The sequence below is a fragment of the Malania oleifera genome, chromosome 8 (assembly GCF_029873635.1).
Source record: "Malania oleifera isolate guangnan ecotype guangnan chromosome 8, ASM2987363v1, whole genome shotgun sequence".
NCBI lineage: Eukaryota > Viridiplantae > Streptophyta > Magnoliopsida > Santalales > Ximeniaceae > Malania > Malania oleifera.
The window spans coordinates 43,964,115-43,985,504 of record NC_080424.1 but is presented as its reverse complement, the minus strand read 5'-3'; the positions used below and the strand labels follow the sequence as shown (position 1 = coordinate 43,985,504).

The window sequence follows — 21,390 nt, the reverse complement described above, 5'->3', positions numbered from 1 at the left end:
CTTTATCTAATAATACATCCGGGGAGATGATTCCGTGGTGGTGGCAGCCATGTGCAGCTAGGACCCCACATTGATGCAGAGAGCAGCATCTTCAGAAAGGAGACCTGAAACGCATCCATGCCCATATTTGCATAGTGAGGGGGGCCCAACGCCCACCCCGTGTCACATGCGCGTATGTCTTTTTCCTAATTACACCACTTATTTCAAGTGTCTTCCCGACCCCATCCCCGCACCCCTCATTACTTTACTCCCATCCCTCTCTCTCTCTCTCTCTCTCTCTCTCATTGATTAAGTCGTATTTATCATCAAGGATTTGATTTGGTTCTCTACTCTGTGATCTACAGGTAAGATTACCATGCCACATCAATTTCCATTTGGATTCTTTAAATTCCCGAAATTGTCAAAAAACGTTTTTTTCCCTCTTCCAATGCATCTCATCCCAATTTCTTGAAACCAAGAGCTCTGTCGGAATCAATCCTCTTAACCTACTCTCTCAATATAAGGAAGGTGCTTCAAAACGGGCTTATCTTGATTGATGGTCTTTTAATTTGGAGTCGTTTCTAATGGTCTGGTTTATTTTTTTACAGTTTATTCATACGCAGGTGAGGTTTCAAACAGGAATTTTAGAGCTCTTTTGGGAAGCCTACCTCTGGAGTCTGGAGGGAAGCTGCTGCGCGGATAAGTCTGGCCAACGCTCCAGTTATATCTCCTCACTCCTCAGACCTGGTGTGGGTTCCAGCAGGAGCGGGCCTCCATTCTTCATTTTTCTATCTTTCTTCATCCAACTGGGCTTGGTCGCTGGTTTGGCGGCTTCCTATTGATTACGGCTAACTCTTAATCCAGTCATTTGGGATGTGATCCTTGTTTCTCAATAAGTGTGTAACCTCAATTATGAGAACATCGAACATGTGAGCTTTTTTATTGAATTTTAAAATCTGTATATATAAAAGACTAAAAGAACAATAGCATTGGTAGAGAACAGGGACCTGAGTAAGGAGTGGATCTGTTCTTGGGGCTTCACCTGAGGATTTTCAGCCAACCCATTCTTTGAAATGGCCAAATTCAATTGCTTCTGTTTGCAGACTGCGAGGAAGAAGAAAGACAAGGTGAGAATCAGTTTGGTTTCACCCTCATATTTGCACAAATTTACTGCTTAATAAAAACAGAGAAAGATGAAGTAGGATTTGTACGTACTGATTTGTAAGCCAATTCATACCCCATTCCATGGTTGATTGTAGGGAGTCGGGGAATCTTTGAAATCTCCTAATGATAATGAGAGGCCTAAAAGCCTGCAAGTGAAGCTAGAACATCCTGTGAAATCAATAGAAAGCAATGAGTTGAATTCAACTACTTTCAGTGTCATGGTACCATTTGCAATAAAAGGGAATTCAAAATGCCAGGTTAAGGTAATGAGCCATGAGAGTCCTGTTGCAGGTGATGCATCAGATGTAGCGTATGAAGGGGAAGACGAACACGAAGAGAACCCATCAGCCAAGAGGGAATACTCTTTCGATCTCCGAGCTAATATCGCTACAGCAGGTGAAGCCAAGCTTCAATCACGTAAAGGAAAGATGAATTTTTCAGATTCATTTAACACTGAGGTGATTGGCCGTTTTGAGAACAGGACTATTAAAGATGCTGAAAAGAGTGTTGATCTGATCCAAAGTGGACATATCAGCGACCCAGGGATTGGGAAGGAAGAGTTCTGGGCTTCACCAAAGCTTAAGCGATCCTGCTCTAATCTGGAATCAAGGGATGTGCTCAAGAAGATAACTCATCAGTTGCCTCCTTCAAAGTCGGGGTCTTTTGAAAAATTAGACGACTTGGCAGGAAGGGAGGAAAGGGACAGGTTTCCGAAGGTTCCTGGCAGCCCAAGCTCTGTAATGACTCATTACAGTGCTGATAGAGTGATGCTGAAGAAGCATTCCTCAAGCCAAGTTCTTCCCTCCAGGAGTAGAAGATTGTGGTGGAAATTGTTCCTTTGGAGCCACAGGAACTTGCATAAACGCTCGATGACAAAACCCCGACCACTTCCAACCAGCCCTGCTTTCAACCAGCAAGGAGGGTACTCTTCGGATACACTTGAACCTAACCGAGCTACACAACTAGGGAAGCTAGAATCACCCAGCTCATTCACTAGAGAAACTCGGAACAAAGGCTGTATCAACAATCAGAATGACACATGTTGGGGTGATTTTCATAGCAGAGCTCCCGCTTTATGGCCCCAGAACCAGTGGGTTGCTTTTTCAACAGAATCCTCATCCTTCAGGAGAGTGGAGGAGTGGGTCAAAGATCTTGATATCCAATCAGCACTTCCGGCTGAGGATAGCAACAACAGTGATGAGGGTATTGCCTTTCCACCTTCTTCTGAGATAAGTAGATCTCCAGCACGAAGCACAACCCATTTCACTCAACAACAGAACATCAAACTTTCAGAGGAGGTTTTGCATGCTAATAGTGTTGTCCAGTCTCTCAACACTTCCTCAAGTGTGGCTCATATCTCGGGCATTGGACTGAAAGTAATCCCCATCATTTCACGCTTCTCCAGTCTTCGATCAGTCAACTTATCAAGCAATTTCATAGGTATCTAAACAACCCTGACCTTTTAGCAGAGAGGAAAGCTTAATGGTTAGATATAGCAATGCATGATGGCACTAACTGCTTGGTTGATCCATTTGCAGTTCACATTACACCTGGATCCCTGCCGAAGGGCCTTCACACCCTCGATTTGTCCAGAAACAAGATCAGCACCATTGAAGGACTAAGAGAATTAACCAGACTGCGTGTACTTGATCTCAGTTACAACCGGATCTGTCGAATTGGGCATGGTAATTATGCTGCTCTTACATTCAAACTTTTTCTTCTTATGAATTCATGCCTCTAAAGAAAGCTTCCCCAATAGAGGACACTCTCGTTGGTGGTTTATACTATTCTTAATACGCTTTTCACTGAATTGGTACAGGGTTGTCAAACTGTACATTGATCAAAGAGCTCTATCTTTCTGGAAACAAGATTAGCGATGTTGAAGGTCTACATCGGCTCTTGAAGCTCACAGTGTTGGACCTGAGCTTCAACAAGATAGCAACAACAAAAGCTCTAGGACAACTTGTCGCCAACTACAACTCCTTGCTAGCACTAAATCTGTTGGGAAGTCCAATCCAAAGCAATATAAGCGATGACCAGCTGCGGAAGACAGTTTGTAGTCTCCTACCCAAGCTAGCTTATCTGAATAAGCAGCCCATCAAACCACAGAGGGCACAAGAACTACTCATGGACAATGTTGCTAGAGCTGCACTCGGGAACAGTGGGTCAAGCTCCCGCAGGAAAACAGCGAAGAGGATGAGCCAAAGTGGATTCTTCTCCTCCAGTGTGCATAGAAGCAGTATGCATGCCGGGCACAAAAGCAGAAGCAGGTCAAAGACTCGAAGCCACCACCACTCCCTGCAAATTAGTTCATCTGCACTTCCTTCTTCATCTCATTAGATGTTTTCACCATTTCAAAGTGTTTTTAGATACCATTGTCGCCTTAAAGTTTATTGCAAGCAGCCGGGCTTAATGTTCAATTTGAGTTCGCATTTGCACAGTGCAAACAATATGTGGTTTAACTTTTGTCACATCCATTTTCTATGATTCGTCACCAAAACCAACAAAAAAAAAATTAAAAGAAAAAAATATATATTACATAAGAATGTATATTGGAACAGGCTAGTAGCATGGGCTCTTGACAAATATTCTTTATCACATCAATTTTAAAGGGGCACTACCATTATCACAAGACTACATTTATCTGGATAAACTTTAAAAAAATATATATATATCCAACTCAAGGGTCATAAGAAAGTATCCAAATCAAGGTGTCATATGACCACGCATTTTTTCTAGCCTTGAAAAATAGATCTAAATAATGGGAATACATGGGGCAATTATGTTACAGTAAATACTATGAACAGTTTGAATTACAAACAAAGGCTTGTGCAGGGTGCTTTGTTTCTGCAGAGGTGCCTCACCAGAAACTGTTAAGCAAATATAGAACTCTCATTCATTTTTTCTGTTAAATAGCCTTTTCCCTGTGTTTGATTGCAAGCCTCAGATTTTTATAGCAAACTTGGACAATTCTTAATACAAGTTTATACTTCATCTTGTCCAAATCCACATAAATCTAGAAAATCCTATCTCCAAACCTCCAAACATTGGGTTAGCGGTTGATATTAGACCTATAATAAGGACCTGCTTTGGAACTAGCACAGTAACAAACTCATTGGGGGGGCCCAGGGGGGGGGGGTGTTGTTGGAGGGGGGGACTAGTACATTGGTAGCAATGGGCAAAATTATTATATCTGATTAAAAAGGGGCAAGTACTGAAAAATTAGGCCCTGTTTGGATCTCAAAAATTGACAAAGGAAAAGAAAATGAGGAGGAAACGAAAAGAGAAAAAAAGAGCCAAGAAAAACAAAAATTATGTGTTGTTTGCTTGTTAAGGAAAAGAAGCAGGAAAAACAAAAATATATCCGTGAAATACAATGTTGTATGCAAAAATGAAAATATCCTTCTCTATCTACCTTATCAACAATATTTTTAAGTTTTTGTACATCAATTGCGAGTTTTTACAGCATCCATTAATCAGTTAAGTCTGTGGCATCCACACGTATTATTCTGCACCACATAAAAATTGCAAACATAAATAAATATAAAAAAGAAATAAAAGAATAGCCAACATTTTCGCAACTTCAATAACATAATTGCAAGTATTACTCTACATAATGAAACCACTCCACCCACTACACGGTTGCACATATCATAGAGATTACATCAGTATCTTGGGCACTAAGTAAAAAAGAAGGTCCAGTCATCACCCAAAGCAACCCAAAAAGGCAAAAATAAATAAATAAAATTGTTCAGTTCAATAGGAGGACATTTGCATCAATATTCATGCCTGGTAAATTCACAAATAATCATATTCAAAGCTAACACTATCTTACAAACAATATTAAAGGCATTTAGACTCTATTTGGGCTTGGGATGATACCTCAAGTAGCCGACATCCTTATTTGAATAAGGAATCAAATCCACAGTAGTTTATAGTTTATACTTCAAATAGGGATTATTATGTGAAAAGAATTTGGTTGTTTGCGGGGGGTCGAAATAAGGTGTCTGCATATGAAGATTAATCACATAGCGGGATAGTCCAACGACATCCTTCTTCACGCATGTGATTCTCTAACTTTCAATATGTTGATCCACACAATACTTAAAACATGATTATATAAATAGAATATGTAACTCACCCTTTAGAATGTTCCTTCTTAGGAAGAAGAGCAATAAAATAGAATACACATTCTTCCCCACGACCACATTACTATGATTTTGTAATATCCTCCCAAATGACCCCCCCTAACTTCCATGAAAGAAAGCCATAGTAAACCATTAGGCTAGAGCCTTATCTCTATCCATCTCAAACACTGCTCCCTAATCTCCTCAATGTTGAACGGTCTCTAACCAAATTGCAAGGTCTCGCCAATAGGGCTCCAATCAAGACTATGTAACATCAACCTGTTGACAATAGCCCTCAACTTCCTATAGAAATCCATAATTGCCTCACCAATTTGTTTTGAGTCTCATGCCAAACTTCTTGACTCTAACTGCAACTCCTTAATATTGTTTTTTCTCCTTCTCCCATTGACCCCCTAATACAATAGCAGCATCAAGGAATTACAGCCAAGAAAATTGGGAGAAATAAAGGAGAGGAGAGGGGAAGAAGAAGAAAAGGAAGGAAGGAAGAAGAGGAGGAAGGGATACAATGGGAGGAATCACACATTCACTATCAATTCAAATTGACCAAAAGCTAACTCCTACAAGGCTTTCACACTCTACTTAAAAGAAAGCCTAATATACAAGAAATAATACATATCCCCCTAAAGATGCATGAAATTACCAAACAAGCACTAAAATTATACATATATTACAAACGAACCCCAAATACACATAAGCTTACTACAAATAAACTAAACATATTCGGGTTTAGGATCCAACAATCCCTTGATCCTATTCTATGAAATAGGTCTCCAATTGGATCAAAATGATCCATCCAAATGCTCAATTCCCGTCCTATATCAATTCCCTCAATCCAAAAAGAATTAAACTACAAGAAGTTAGGGAAGCAACAAAAATTCCATCACCATGAATAGAATCAACAAGTAACCAACAATGCACTTCAATTTGATGAGTGTAAGAACTCAAGATGGCATCAACTCATACTTCTTGTCCACTAAGAGGGTATGAGAATTGTCATATGCATCATGCTTAACCCTCCTATCACACAACAATTGATGGCCCAAAAGGATATGACAAATCTTGGAGGAGGCCAAAGGGATATCACACTCCACTATCTCCACAAGTGGACCAATCTTGAAGGTAACCAAGCAACAATCATGGACCTTCAAGTTGGTATTGTTCACCCACGCAATTTTGTACAGATTGGACTTCTTCACAACTTCCTCAAAAACTATATTTGTACAACTACCGAGACCAACAACCAAAGCACAATGCTATTTATGACAAACCCATCTGAATTTGAAAGATGCCTCGTTTCCAATCTTTTTATTCAACCTTGAAGGATGCCTCGTTTCCAGTAATATTCTTGATCCTAGATGGCCCCCACACATCACTATGAATCATTGAAAAGGGTTGGGATGCTTGGTAGGGTCGGTAGGGATAAGAGTTGCGAACATGTTTTGAAAATTGACACATCTCACACTGAAAATCATTTGGATTTTTATTATTGAATAATGAAGGAAAAGGTTTATCAAGATACAAGAAATTTGGATGTCCTAACCTATAGTGCCACAACATAATTGCACTATCATTATTAGAACGAATGACAGAAAAATAACTTTGACTTCTAGAAACTAAACAATCGGATTTGTGAGTTGTTCCTTGAGAAGGATCATTAACCTCAAGAAGATAGAGCCTCGAACACATCTTAGCACTGCCAATCATCTTCCCTGAATCCAAGACTTGAAATTCCACATATTTGGGAAAAATTTAGTAACACAATTGAGATCCCAAGTGAGTTTACTAATAGATAGTGAATTGCAATCCAAATTTGGCAATAGAACTGAGTTGAGTGTTAGGTTCTCTGAAATTTGAATAGAACCTCTACCAGCCACCTTTGAGAATGAACCATCTACTATCCCGATTGTTAAATTTTCATAACAAGGACTATAAATAGAAAAAAAACTTCTATCTCTAGTCATATGGTCTGATGCTCCTGAGCCTACAATCCATAGACCTAGCTTCTCCTTTTTAACATTAAGAGCATTTAAAAAATCACCTATATGCCAAAGAACCGGTACCAACACAGTAGTAGGGGCTGCTGAAGATTGGCTGAACATTTTCTGCAATAATTCTAGTTGCTCCTTGCTGAAGAGACTGGGCTCGGGTCGTGTTAGTTTTTCATTTACCAAGACAAAATTTCCCTATCCTTCTCTGTTGTTGGCAAAGCAGGAAGGTTTCCAATCTGCAGGTTTACTGTGGATTTTCCAGCAGGTGTCCTTGCTTGGTTGGGCTGCAACTCCTGAGAGATAATCATCCTTTCCTTTTCCGCATATAAACATCATCACGGAATGGGACCATTGGAGATAGTTACTCCCATTAAGTTTGTGTCTTGTAATGGGCATGAGGCTGCTATCTGAACTGCTACTGTTGCTTGAGGTCATGGCTTCTTGATTGGTGGTGACGTCTAAGACTGAAGAGGTGTATTCACATCACCCAGTGGCCATATCATATTTGGTCATATGGGAAGATTAGGGTTCAGAGGATGCTCTGATACCATGTTGAAATGTGGAAAAGAAAACTGAATATTCCACTAACTTATGAAAAAGATTACGTTCTCTTTAAATAGATGACAATTCTCATCTAATTACTAGGGACATTTACAACCAACTGAAAATAGAATATCTTATTTAAAATGGAAAGCAATAAAATAGGAAATACTATCTACAGAATCGGGTAACATGCTACCCAAATCCCCTAAGATCATGGAACCAAAAATAGATAACAAATCAACTTATTTGTTAGCTATAAATCTCCTCAAGATCATCCTCTAATAAAGGCTTACAGATATCTAATAATTCTACAAGCCATAAGGAGAGATAGATGAACAAAGTTGCTCCAACATATAGTCCTTGAATTTAGGAGCTCTATTCCAATCTTCATCCAATCAAACTAACATAATGCTTAAATAAAAGAAAAAAACTAGCTCCAACATTCCACTCAAAATCAAATCTCCTAAAAATATATAAATTCAATAAGTATCAGATGTTCAAATACACTTTTACCAGAAATTTCAAGATAGAATTAAATCTCCTTTGCAGATAAACCAAGAATGATCAAAATCAAGAATAAATCCATATCATTGACTTTCAGCAAATGAATTTAAAATATGCAAACAAATAATAAAATTCATTAAATTTTAACTTTAGAATAAAAATCTCAAATGGAAAGCACATTAAAAAGATCCTTTGGTCTTGACTTGTTTGAAACTGCTCAATTACATTCAAGATTATTTCAAAGAGATTAAATTCTTAATTCGTTAACAAGTGCATAAAACTAGTTAACAAGAGCCTATCCTATGCTTGAAGAATCCAATTAATAAAATCAATCTTAATGAGTATTCATCATTACAGGGGCTCATGTCTAGTTCTTCCCAACTCTGTCCTGAACTGTTTGGAAAAGAAGTTTAAATCCTTTCTTTGGAAAGGTAGTGATATATCAAATACTACAAGAAGCATAAGTTGGGAGAATATTTGCAAGCCTTGATCTTAGGGTGGGCTTGGCATTATGAGTCTAATAGAGACAAGAGATACATTTGCTGTCAAATTACTATGGCACAACTGTTATGCAGCGAACTGCCTCCGGATCACTTGGTTAAACGCTTACCTGCTTAAAAACATGAATATTTGGGCTATAAAGTTCCCTCCTAATGCAATCCCAGCTTGGAGAAGGATACTCTAAATCAGAGACAAAGTGGTTTTGTCATTCAAATATAACATTGGTGATGGAAGAATACTACACTGTTATTTGATAATTGGCACCCTTTTGGTCCTCTCTTCATGAAATATGGTTTAGCCATAAAAAATGAGTTTTCCCCGCCACAAGAGTGCTACTGTTTCTACAATTATCAATGATAATTGCTGGTATTGACCAAGGAGATCAAATTGTCTGATTGCTGAAATATTTGAATCAATTAATTTTCAACGAATCTCAGCTGATTCTGACTTTGTTACTTTTGCTGGGAAAAAACTATCTCAATTACCTTTTTATCTGAAGCTTGGAAGGCTGTTATAAAGAAATCTGAGATTGTAAACTGGTACAAGATTGTATGGTTTAGAAACCATATTCCAAGATATGCTGTGATTCTTTGGATGGGAGCTTGGAACAGGTTAAGAACCTTGGATAGAATGGCTTAATGGAAGAATTTTTGTTCCCAAAGCTACATTTTTAGAGTGAAATGGTGAGAGCAGGAACCATCCTTTTTTTTTTCCTAGCAAATCACTTACAAGATTTATTCGGAAGTTGCTGCTATGAGGACTAACTGCTGTCCTTCAGAAAATTAGGATGAAGAGCTAAGAAGAATTACTAATCTAAAAGGGGCAGTTGCTGATGTTAATAAGCTTGTTCTAGCTCTCACAATTTGTCATATTTGGAGAGCAAGGAATATGATCATCTTAAAAAACTCTACTAGTGATATTATATATTCAATTAGAGGTGATATAGGCTGCTACATTTCCCAGTTTGGAACATTAGCAGGATTTTAATCTTTGGTTTATTCTTGTAATTTTGTTTGTCTATTGTGGCTTTCGGCCTCCTTGCATCTTGTATCTTGCATCCTCCTTCATTCTCACTGCTCAACATATTTTTCTTACCTTTTTCCAAAACAAGAGAAAAAAAAAATAAAACAAGTGCATACAACTAAAATTAACTTACTTAGGGGCTGTTTAGTATAACTGTGAAAAATTATAAAAATAAAAATCAGAAACAAAAACTATAAACTAAAATAGAAACAAAAAACTGAAAACCAAAAACCTTTTTGGTTAATATTACTAAAACTAAAGCAAATTGAATTTTTGATTAAATAAATGCTCCTTCTTGTCCTTGAATCAAATAACAATTAAAAAAATATAATTAAAATAATAAAAATAAAAAGTACTATAATAAGAATAAAAAATTTTATAATTATATTTCTTAACTATTATATTTCAAAATTCACTTTACAAGAACAAGCTTGTTGTACATGACAATTGAAAATTAGTAAAAATATTTTGTAATTAACTTTTATTATTTTTAATTATTTTTAATTTTATGGATATTTTTATTTCAATTATATTTTAAATTCATATGAATATTTTATTTTTATTTTAATTAAAAAGTATTTATAAAATAAATTATCTAAACTAAAAAAGTAAATTTTGGATACTAAAATATTCTAGCAACAGGATGCCAAAATAACTTAAAACTATAGTCTGATTTTCAAATTTTTCACAAATAACTGAAAGCTAACAATAGAAACAAAAAACTAGTAGCATAAATAAATGCGTTTTCATAATCTATTTCTTTACTGTACAGAATCGAAAATAGAAACAAAAAACATAAATGATACCAAACAGACCCTTAAAATAATTATCCACACATGAATCATCATATTTGAAATTGAGCCCATGCCAAATTGCCTTACTAAAAGTTAACAAAAACAATGCCCAAGTCATATAGCTAGACATTACATGAATAAGAAAATATTTAAATTCGGTAGGTACAACATCAATTGAATCAAAGTCAAGATTAATTTATCAAATTCTAAATTAATTAATCAAAATCACTAAGTAAAAACATACTTTGGCATTATCAAACATTAATTCATGAGTCTTATATTTTCCCTTTTTTAATGACCTTAAATATTGAGTTCCAGGTTTGCAGAAAATGAAAGGTTTCAAATATGCACATATGAATCAAATCTTAAAATTTTACCAAAAAAACCTGTAAGATTACCAGTTTACCTAAAGAGTAAAGGCTTAATTTGTTAGCTTGTGGGCCAACAATGTATATCAAGCTTCAACACTCCCTCGCACATGCGGACTAATAGCATGTGGTGAGATAAACAAGTGATACATAACACCCGTTGCAGGGAATACATAATTTTTAAACACCACACAATAAACGCAAGCAACAAAACTAGAACCCAGGACCTCTTGACAACCAGCCCTGATATGATTACCACTTTTACCTAAAAGCTTAAGAAGTGAAGCTGTGGGCCGACAATGTATATCAAGATTTAACAGAAACAAACATCTAAATATCCAATTTTATCTCATTTTGTCATAGCCAAGACAAACACCCCCATAATGAGTGCGCGTAATCAATTTGTTTGGTATACAAGAATAGAATGAAACAGAATGGAATTGGTCTTCACAATTTTACAAATTCATCATACAATTTTTTACTCCATTCCACTCTCAATCCTTTCCATTCTAGTGTACCAAAAAAAGGGTAAGTGCCTTACTTTTTTCTAATCTAGATTACATAATAATTAATAAATGCACCCCCTTTGGGAATCAAAGCCAAGGTCACATGCTTGACCCTTCACATCATCTTGCAGTTGCTGGGGAGAGATTGCTACCCATGGTGAGGCAGCAGTCTGCATGGCATAGACCTGGGGTATGGATCAAGTCAAAATTGAAACATGGTGCTTGCACTACTGTAGTTTTAAGGGATTTGAAGAGTACTTGCACTACCAATTATAGCTTTTGGTGCTGTAGCATGGACTCAGTCCTATACCAGTGGTGGGAACAAATAAGAGGGACAAATCAATCTACCATGAGAAGCCGTGAAAGGGGGAGGATGAGGAGGAAAGAAAGGGAAATGAACTTAGCATGAGCTGCATGACTACATCTCCATGAGAGGGGCAGCCCAACAATTTCTCCTCCATTGCTTTTCACTTTCCTCACTTATTTTCAAGGAAATAAGAGTTCTCCTTTATTTAATAATTTTTTAATCTTCCTCAACATTTTCTTTTGCCTCTATTTTTTATTCTACAGCCAAGCATCCCAAATATTTTTTCCTCACTGTTTTCCTTCCCTCATAAATTCCAATATCCAAATAAGGCCTAAAAGAAAAGGAAGACTTTTAATAAAGGATTATAATATATCCATCACCTCATCTTTACCCCTCAAAACACTTACTTTTTTCTGCACTCAGAATGGTTGATTCACAAACAGAAATGACACACTGCTGATAATTATGCTGCATAAAACAACTGGGCACAAGTGGATAGACATAACACGTGCATGGACATGCACACATAGAAATTGGGGGTTGGGAGCGGGTGAGTGAGGACTAAATATGAGAGGGAGATCAAACACATAATTCATAACCACCAAAACTAATAGATTTTTTATTTAGGATAGTGACAGGGGAACCGCCTACATCATTTAGGCTGTCTATTTGGCATACTTATTTTTCACGTAGTTTAGGAAAATATGCACGTATTATATTTTTGTTTGTGTCGTATAATTTTCTGTTATGTTTGGTTTAATATGAAATTATGCGTTTTACTTAGATGTAAGGTATAAATATGTTGGTAGTTGTGTTGCATTGGGCTTTCCTTCCTCCTTTCTTCTTCTTCCTTCTGCTTCTTCCCTTCTCTTTACATTTCTCTTAATGTTCTGTCCTGTTTCTAACTTCCTGTTCTGCCCCCTAACAGTTCGTCTCTTCTTCTCCCTTCTTCTCCATAAATACTTCAGTAGTTGTGATGTGTTGGACTTTCCTTCCTCCTTTCTTCTTCTTCTTTCTCCTGCTTCCCTTCTCTGTCCATTTCTCTCTATGTCCTGTGTCTAACTTCCTGTTCTGCCCCCAACAGTTTCTCTCTTCTCTCTTCTATTTCTTCTTCTCTCCTTCTCTAAGTTTCTCTCCCTTGATTCTCTCTGTTTCTATTTCTCAAGTCCAACATCAATTTGCTACCAAACAAAACCTAGTCACCAGTCTTTCTCTGTAACTGATCCCCCATCATTTTTCTACTTCTATCTCCTGCATCATTCATGAATATCAGAATCACTCCAATTCAGTTCCAATTTCTGTTATCACTGCTTCCAATCGGAAATTCCAACATTTTTACAGAAAAAGAAAAACCATACTACAGAAAGAAAAGAATAGAACAGGAAAAACAAAAAACAACATCAAAAAGTCATTACAAAAGTGCTTCCCTTCAATCTCTAACCAGGTCGGACAGCTATATACCCCAAAAAAATCCCAATGAGTGCACCCACAAGGAGGCTGGGAAAGTCACTCTATCTTACAAAAGCTATGAGCAAGTAGAACAACCTTTAAAAAACCTAGCACTCCTCTCTTATCCACAAAGTCGAGAGGATGGCAAAAACAGCCACACCCCAGAGGTCTCTGCCAATTCAGTTCTTTCCAAAACCCTGAAATTAACCAAAAATAAGTCTCACCTTTCCTGGAGCGACCCACTCCTACCCAGCCAATGAAAAAAGGTCATTCCATAGATGCAATGCCACCTTGTAATGCATGAAAATATGGGCATTCAACTCGTTGCTTTCAGAACACATGAATCACATGTCAGGACTAAGAACCCCATAGGGTCTTCTCCTCTGAAGCAAATCATGTGTGTTAATCCTTTTAAGAATCATGGTCTAGAAACAAGGCCAAATCTTCCCCAGCACCTTGACCCTCCAAAGAAAGCAATTCCAAGGAAAAAGATTAAGGATATAAGTTTTTAGAAGGGGAGACAAGAAAATTTGGAAGCAAACATGCTTGAAGAATCCCCCTCCCACACTCTCATCCTTGCTAGAAGACGGAATGTGCTGGTCCAACTAAGAAATTAGGATAGTGAGCTCTTCAACCTCTCTTTCATTGAGATTCCAAGAAGGGACCATCCCCCTCCCCCCCCCCCCCCCCCCCCACAGAAGAAATAAAGGAGCTGATGGCAGCATTATGAAGTTATGAAAGCTTAAAAAGATGAGAATTCCAACAATTTATGCACATAAATCAAGAAAAAAAATTGGAAATTTGAAGCAATTTCAACTTTCAAGTTTACAAAAAAATCAGAGTCATGCCCTAGGGTTGGAAACAACATCTTCCAGGTATAATTGTTATGGTCTCAACCCAGCTCCAATGAGGTACCGTCGGCTCTAGCCAATGGGCCTCATGATTTTTTCTTATAAAAGGCACCTCATATAGTTGAAAGTCTGAGGCATTGAACTATCCTTGTGAGTCCAACATCTCCCAAGTTACATGTGTGATATGGAATTGTGTCAAACTGCCCGCCCAATCTCTGACGCCCTCGCCAGAGTGGCTTACACTCCTATGTGTTGAGAAGGTCAATGATATCTAGCCTATTCATTGACAAAATATCCAGCCATTCATTGAAAAATATATTGTATTAATTGTACATTTGTTTAGTTGCCTTTTATACTTAAGACTACCTAGAATAGATTAGCATGATGGTAGGAAATTTCTTGTATAAAGCACGTCTCCCAATTCAATAATATCATTCAAAGGCAAATATACTTTTCCTTCTCTTACATGGTATCAGAGCAGGGAACGATACCCTAGCTCTCTGCCCTCTTTATTTTTTGCCTTCCTTTTATCATTGTTTCCCATTATCATGGAGATCAAGCAACTTTTGAATGAAGGCAAGCTTGATGCTGTCAATCCATATTTTCTTCACCATTCCAATCATCTAGGAATGGTGCTTGTTTCCATACCTCAAAATGGGGATAATTATTCAACATGGTGCAAAGCCATGATGATTTCTTTAAATGCCAAATCCAAATAAAGTTTCACAGACAGGACCATGACAATGTCGTCTGCCACAGCCAAACCAGATGACTATGCTTTGTGGAAAAGATGCAATGGTATGATCCTCTCTTGGATTCTCCATTCACTCATACAAGATCTTGCAGACAGCGTCATTTTTTCGACCACAACCCAAGAGGCATGGGAAGACCTTCGGGGTCATTTTTTTCAAAACAATAGCCCTCGTATTTTTCAAATTGAGAGGGGCATTGTTGTCTTGCTCAAGATCAAATGGCCGATGCGGCTTATTACACAAAGATAAAAAATTTATGGGATGAACTAGGATCCTATAATGACACTGTTTGCTCTTGTGGGGCGGACCATAAGAGACGCAGATTGATGCAATTTCTCATGGGATTCGATGAGTCCTATAGTGCAATCCGAGGTCAAATTCTATTGATGAATCCACTACCTGATGTTGTCAAGGCTTACTCTTCCATTGTACAAGAAGAGAAGCAGTGAAACCTGGGAGCTGCACATGAGACGACGGAGAACTCAGCCATGGTTGTTCAAAGGGCTGAACTGGTGGCTTTGGCCGTTCGAAATGGACAAGGTTCTTCTTCTTCTCGTTCCAACTCATCTAATCGAAAACCTTTGCATTGCTCTTATTGTGACCGTGAACATCATGTGCAAGAAACATGCTGGAAGCTAAATGGGTACCGCACCAGAACACCCTAAGCATGCATTAAACTAGTCCAATCAAGGAAGCACTAGTCATCAATCTTCAATCAACAATGTCAAGGAGGGTCCAATAATGCAAGAAGTGTCATCGGTATCAAATGGGCTCTCTGATTTGCAAATCCAACAAATCTTATCTATCATGCAAGGAAAAGAGACAACACAATCTGTCAATCCTAAAGCTAATGCTGCTGATGCTTCCTCGGGTTTGTTACAAACATTGTTGCGACTCCATCAATTAATTATCGACAGTGGTGCAACAAACCACATTACTTCATCTCCAACTTTGCTTATCAATAGCAATAAGAACACCCTTTTGCCACCAGTTGTTATGTCAAGTGGAAAACAGACTCCGATTACATCCATTGGGAATTTACCTTTGAATTTCGTTGTTACTTAAAAAAATGTGCTTGGTGTGCCATCGTTTAAGGTGGATTTAATGTATGTGAGCTGAGTTACCAGAGATCTCAATTGTTCAGTAACCTTTTTCCTTCATTGGTGTATTTTGCAGGACTTGATGACGAGGAACGATTGATTTGGGTGAGCAACGAGACGAACTCTATTACTTGGTTGCGTTAGCATCAAAGAAGCCAAAACCTCAAACTCCATCCACAGCAGCCACTTCTTGCCGTCCACCAAGTTCTCAAGTCACCTTCTCCACCGCTTTGTGTCATCGCCGATTGAGGCATTTGTCTTATTCTAGATTAGATTTTATGGCAAAACATTAGTTAAATTTCCCTTTCCAGTCTAATTAGTGCTTATAATGTTTGTGCACTAGCAAAACAAAGTCAACTTTCGTTTTCTATTAGTTCAATTTCGTCTATTAGACCTTTTGAATTAATTCATTGTGACATTTGGGGGCCCTATAAAATTGCCTATCTTTCTTGTGCGAAATATTTTTTGACTATTGTGGATGATTATTCTAGATTCACATGAGTATTTTTTATGCATCACAAAAGTGAAACACAACATTTACTTGTCAATTTTTTCTCATTTGCCCAAACACAATTCCATGTTTCCATAGCCAACTTTCGAGTTGATAATGGTGAAGAATTCTTCTCTATGCGGGAATTTTTTAAACAAAAGTGGATCACTTCTCAACATTCTTGTGTCTATACTCCTCAACAAAATGGGGTTGTAGAGCACAAGCACCGCCATATTCTTGAGACATCTCGATCTTTTCGTTTTCAAGCCCACCTTCCTTTACATTTTTGGGACATTTTTGGGCAGAATGTGTTTCTACTGATGTTCATATAAGCCCACACCACTCTTTTCTCGCCAAACTCCTTTTAAACGACTTTATGACGAGCTTCCTTTTTATTCCCATCTACGAATTTTTGGGTGTCTTGCATATGCAACTGATGTGCACATTCCCCATAAATTCGCTCCTCAAGCCAAACGCTGTATTTTCCTAGGCTATCCAGTTGGTCAAAAAGCTTACAAGCTCTATGACCTTGCCACCCATCAAATGTTCACTAGTCGTGATGTTGTTTTTCATGAAATTATTTTTCCTTATGAGTCCATTCCATCTGCTTCCTCAAATTCAGCTCCTGCGATTCCTCTTTTTGTATCTGATCCTTCTCCACTAGTCCAACAACCCTCACCATTGGAACCAGTTTCTCCCGTCCAACAACCCCCACTACCGAATCCAATTTCTCATCAGCCATCACCTAGCAGTCCTCCTCACGAAACAAATTTTACGTTGTTCTCAATGACCTCGTTACCCTCCCACGGCTTTACGTGATTATGTCTACAAACAAGTGATGTCTCCCAACCATTTGCCGCCTTTGTCATCAGGTCTACAAAAAGGTCCGCGATATCCCTTTAGCAATTTTGTCGCTCATCATCGTTACTCACCACAGCATTGCTCTTTTACTGTTGCTGTCAATCAAGGTATTGAGCTACATCTTATACCGAAGCAGTTTCTCATTCCCATTGGCAAGAAGCAATGCAATCTGAATTGGCCACTTTAGAAGCCAATCACACTTGGTCCCTCACTTCTCTTCCTCCTGGTAAGAAGCCTATTGGTTGTTGTTGGGTTTATAAAATCAAACGACACTCGGATGGTACTATTGAACGTTTCAAAGCTCGTTTGGTTGCGAAAGGTAACACACAACTAGAAGGTATAGATTACCATGACACTTTTTCTCCCACTGCTAAAATGATTAGTGTTCCTTGTTTATTGGCTTTAGCAGCTGCCCAGAATTGGTCTCTTCACCAACTTGATGTCAACAATACTTTTTTTCATGGTCATCTCCATGAAGAAATCTATGTCTCCACCTTGTCATCTTTGGCGCCAAGGAGAGAATCTAGTGTCGCCTTCACAAGTCGTTATATGGCTTAAAGCAAGCTTCCCGACAATGGTTTGCTAAGTTCTCTATAGCTATCCAAGCTGCTAGATTTGTTCAACCCAAAGCAGATTACTCGTTATTCACATGTCGGAAAGGCAAATCTTTTATAGCTTTGTTGATATATGTTGATGACATTCCTATTACGGGTAATGATGTCAATGCCATATTATCTCTCAAACAATTGTGCATAGTCATTTTCATATCAAAGATTTGGGTAATTTGAAGTATTTTCTGGGCATCCAAGTTTCTCAATCAAAGAAAGGTATTTCCATCTCGCAACAAAAATATACTTTGGAAATTTTAAAAGATGGTTGATTTTTGGGTGCTAAACCTGTGAACTTTCCCATGGAGCAAAACATAAAGCTCTCGAATTCAGGTGAATTGCTTAAAGATCCATCTCAGTATAGGCGACTTGTTGGACGCCTAATTTATTTGGCTATCACTCAGACGGATATCACCTATTCGGTCCATGTGTTAAGCAGATTCATGCATGCACCACGCAAACCACACATGGAAGCTGCATTGCGTGTGTTTATTTGAAAAGTAGTCCAGTACAAGGTTTGTTTTTCCCTTCTCAGAATGATTTATATTTGTGATCTTTTTTTGATTCAAATTGGGCTGGTTGTCCAATATCTCATAGATCCACTACAGGTTATTGTGTTATTCTAGGATTTTCTCTTATTTCCTGGCGAACAAAGAGGCAGAAAATCGTATCTCTCTCCTCAACAGAAGCCGAATATAGAGCCATAACAAGTACACGCTGTGAATTATCCTGGCTACACTCATTATTGATACATTTGAGAATGTTGCATCCGAAGCTTTATAACACAGCCGCCTTACATATAGCAGTCAATCCCGTTTTCCATGAAAGAACCAGACATATAGAGATGGATTGTCATTTTATTCGTGATAAAATATAAGATGGTTCAATTTTAACCAAACATGTTGCTTCATTGAACTAGCTTGCGGATGTGTTCACCAAGCCATTGGGAAAGGAAGTTTTTTCAACAATGATGCACAAGTTGGGAGTTCTTGACATTCACTCTCCAACTTGAGGGGGAGTGTTGAGAAGGTCAATGATACCTGGCCTATTCATTGACAAAATATCCATCCATTCATTGACAAATATATTGTATTATGTGTATATTTATTTAGTTGTCTTTTATACTTAGACTACGTAGAATAGATCACCATGATTGTAGGAAATCTCTAACATGATTGTAGGAAATTTCTTGTATAAAGCTACGTCTCCCAATTCAATTATATCATTCAAAGGCAAATATTCTTTTCTTTCTCTTACACTATGTCATAACTACACCTTTATGTATGATCAACCAACATGACTCTAATACCAAACATAACAATCTCAGCCCAACTTCAATGAGATATTGTCCACTTTGGCCAGTTGAGTCGCACGAATTTGTCTTATAAAAGGTGTTTCACATAGTTAGAGCCTAAGGAAAGGAAAATAAAGGAAAGAAAATTTTACATAAATGCTTTAAAATGGATTCTTCCCTTCAGCGTTTTAAGCCTTTTCTTTTACTCATTCTTTTTAAAATCCAAACAAATACCAAATGAACATTTAGGATGCATTTAGTGTTTAGTGTACGTAGACTAATAGCCATTTCCAAGTTCCAACCATAGAAAATGAACTTAACATGATTCCATAGATTTAGAACTGAGATAAGGAACTTAGAGAAAGTCATTAGCAGAAGATTGCTAGAAGAAATTCAGTCTAAAAATGTAAACTAGAACCCTGGAAGCTCCAAGCACCCAAAGTATCATTCTCAATTAGCATTGTGGACACAAATCATTCATAATTTTTTATGGAGAAAAAATTGATACAAAGATGAGTTATAACAATGCTAAGGATCTGTCAAGACGTCTTTTCTATGCAAAAAGAAGGTAAGATACCTTATCCATGTACAATAGAAGGTTGACCTTAATTCACTTTGTCCTTTAGTCATTTCAGGTCTGCCCCAACATTTTTATACCATTTCAACAGCACAAAGAAAATGGATCAGTTCCCCTCACGAGCCAATCTCCAAAAACTCTGAACATGCATAAGTCCCCAAATAAAAACTTAAATGGTGCAGCAAATCTTCCTATCATCTTTTTGTGATGCTGCCCTCTGATTGCATTTCTGCAAATTTGAACAACTTCTCATTGAAAACAACTTGTGGATCCTTGTTAATCAAAACTCTATTTTCACCGTATGCACCTCGCAAGAAAACAACCCAATTCATCTCTGTTCCTGCCAAATAAAATGTCCGTGGCTGCTTCAAAAGCATCTGATAAGTATGCTTTGTAAGACTAAACTCCTCCTTGAACTCAACAATGTGATGTATGGAAGCCCTCTTCTCCAATGTCAAGTTCAAAAACTCATGCAACAGCCCAACCCTGTACTTTTCCGCTTCCAGAGTCCAAAGATCCAAACTCGACCCATCTGAGTAGGGCGAAACAAGAGGAAGCGTGTTCAGCAAATTCAACTTCCTCGCATCATCCTCATCCAAATCCAATGACTTCCCATGCTTCACCGGAAACTTAAATGCCTTCTTCACTCTATCTTCGTCAACCATAAACTCCTTCTCAACTACACTCACGGCCAACAGTGGATCCCAATTGACAAGCTCAAGCACTCTCCGCCCATCATCCTCAACAACCGTTCTAAAGTAATTCGGGTACTTAGCGACCCGGTCCCGAAAATCTTCAGGAATTCCGAATAAAAGCCTAGTATGATAAATCTTACTCAAAGGTATTCGCTTTTTCGCAGACATCATAAGCAATTTACGCACTTTCGTGACCCTATCAGCCTCCATGGACTCCATAATCGACCTCTCCTCCTCAATCAAGTCCTCCATCAAATCTGTGAACCCGAACCACATTTTACCGTCGGTGTGGCGGTAGGTCTGGAAGAGCAGCGGGTGGCGCTCAATGGAGCGGACGACTTTGCGGCCGCGGGGGAAGCCGAGTTCGCGGTGGAGCTTGCCGGCGTCGTCGAGGCGGAGGACGTGCTCCGGCTGCTTGGAGAGGAACTCCTTGGTTCTGGTGAGGAACCGGAAGAAGGCGTCGCGCTGGACGAAGGTTTCAAAGTGGGGGAGGCGGGAGGCCTCATGCTGGACCAGTTTGGTTCTGGGGCTTTCCTTCTTCTTGCGCTTCTTCCTGTACTTTTTGGGAGTTTTGGTTCTGAGGAAGGAAGTGGAGAATGGGGACGTGAAGAGAAAAGATTGGGGGAAGGGTTTTAAGGGTGAGTAGGGTTTTAGCTTGGGGCTTGGGGTTGGGAGGTGAGGGAGGCTTTTGGGTTTGGAGGAGAAGAGGCGCCAAGCCATGGAGTTGTGGGGATTGCTGGGAGGATGCGGAGGAGAGATTATGTGCGTTTGGATTCAAAAAGAGTGAAGGATCGACGGTTGGGAAACGCGATATTTGGAATTCCTCTGGTGTGAGTGAAGCATGAGAGTAAACTGTCAACCGTAAAGGGCAAAACTAAAACTATCTTG

At 38.4% G+C, this 21,390-nt stretch overlaps 2 protein-coding genes across 8 annotated transcripts; one reads left to right on the top strand and one right to left on the bottom strand.

The window, feature by feature from the left end:
* Window positions 1-208: 208 nt before the first annotated feature.
* On the top strand, window positions 209-3,614 carry LOC131161497 (uncharacterized). 5 transcript variants are annotated; one of them, XM_058117302.1, is made up of 5 exons: window positions 209-344; window positions 588-1,106; window positions 1,239-2,583; window positions 2,682-2,828; window positions 2,963-3,614. In XM_058117302.1, the coding sequence occupies exons 2-5, from the start codon at window positions 1,053-1,055 to the stop codon at window positions 3,481-3,483; spliced, it is 2,067 nt and encodes a 688-aa protein (XP_057973285.1). In that variant the 5' UTR covers window positions 209-344; window positions 588-1,052; the 3' UTR covers window positions 3,484-3,614. The 5 variants fall into 5 exon arrangements, with proteins under 5 accessions (XP_057973285.1, XP_057973289.1, XP_057973286.1 ...); XM_058117303.1 differs by having other exon boundaries at window positions 226-344; window positions 603-1,106; XM_058117304.1 differs by having other exon boundaries at window positions 321-507.
* Window positions 3,615-4,635: 1,021 nt separating this feature from the next.
* On the bottom strand, window positions 4,636-21,316 carry LOC131161496 (protein WHAT'S THIS FACTOR 1 homolog, chloroplastic). Of its 3 annotated transcripts, none has more exons than XR_009138491.1 (2): window positions 19,808-21,316; window positions 4,636-4,652 (listed from the first exon to the last, which is right to left on the bottom strand). XR_009138491.1 is itself a non-coding variant. In XM_058117301.1 (1 exon), exon 1 carries the CDS (start codon window positions 21,220-21,222, stop codon window positions 20,002-20,004), a length of 1,221 nt encoding a protein of 406 aa, XP_057973284.1. In that variant the 5' UTR covers window positions 21,223-21,316; the 3' UTR covers window positions 19,694-20,001. The 3 variants fall into 3 exon arrangements, 1 of the variants encoding a protein (XP_057973284.1); XR_009138490.1 differs by lacking the exon at window positions 4,636-4,652 and adding an exon at window positions 8,247-8,285; XM_058117301.1 differs by lacking the exon at window positions 4,636-4,652 and having other exon boundaries at window positions 19,694-21,316.
* Between the last annotated feature and the right edge of the window lie 74 nt (window positions 21,317-21,390).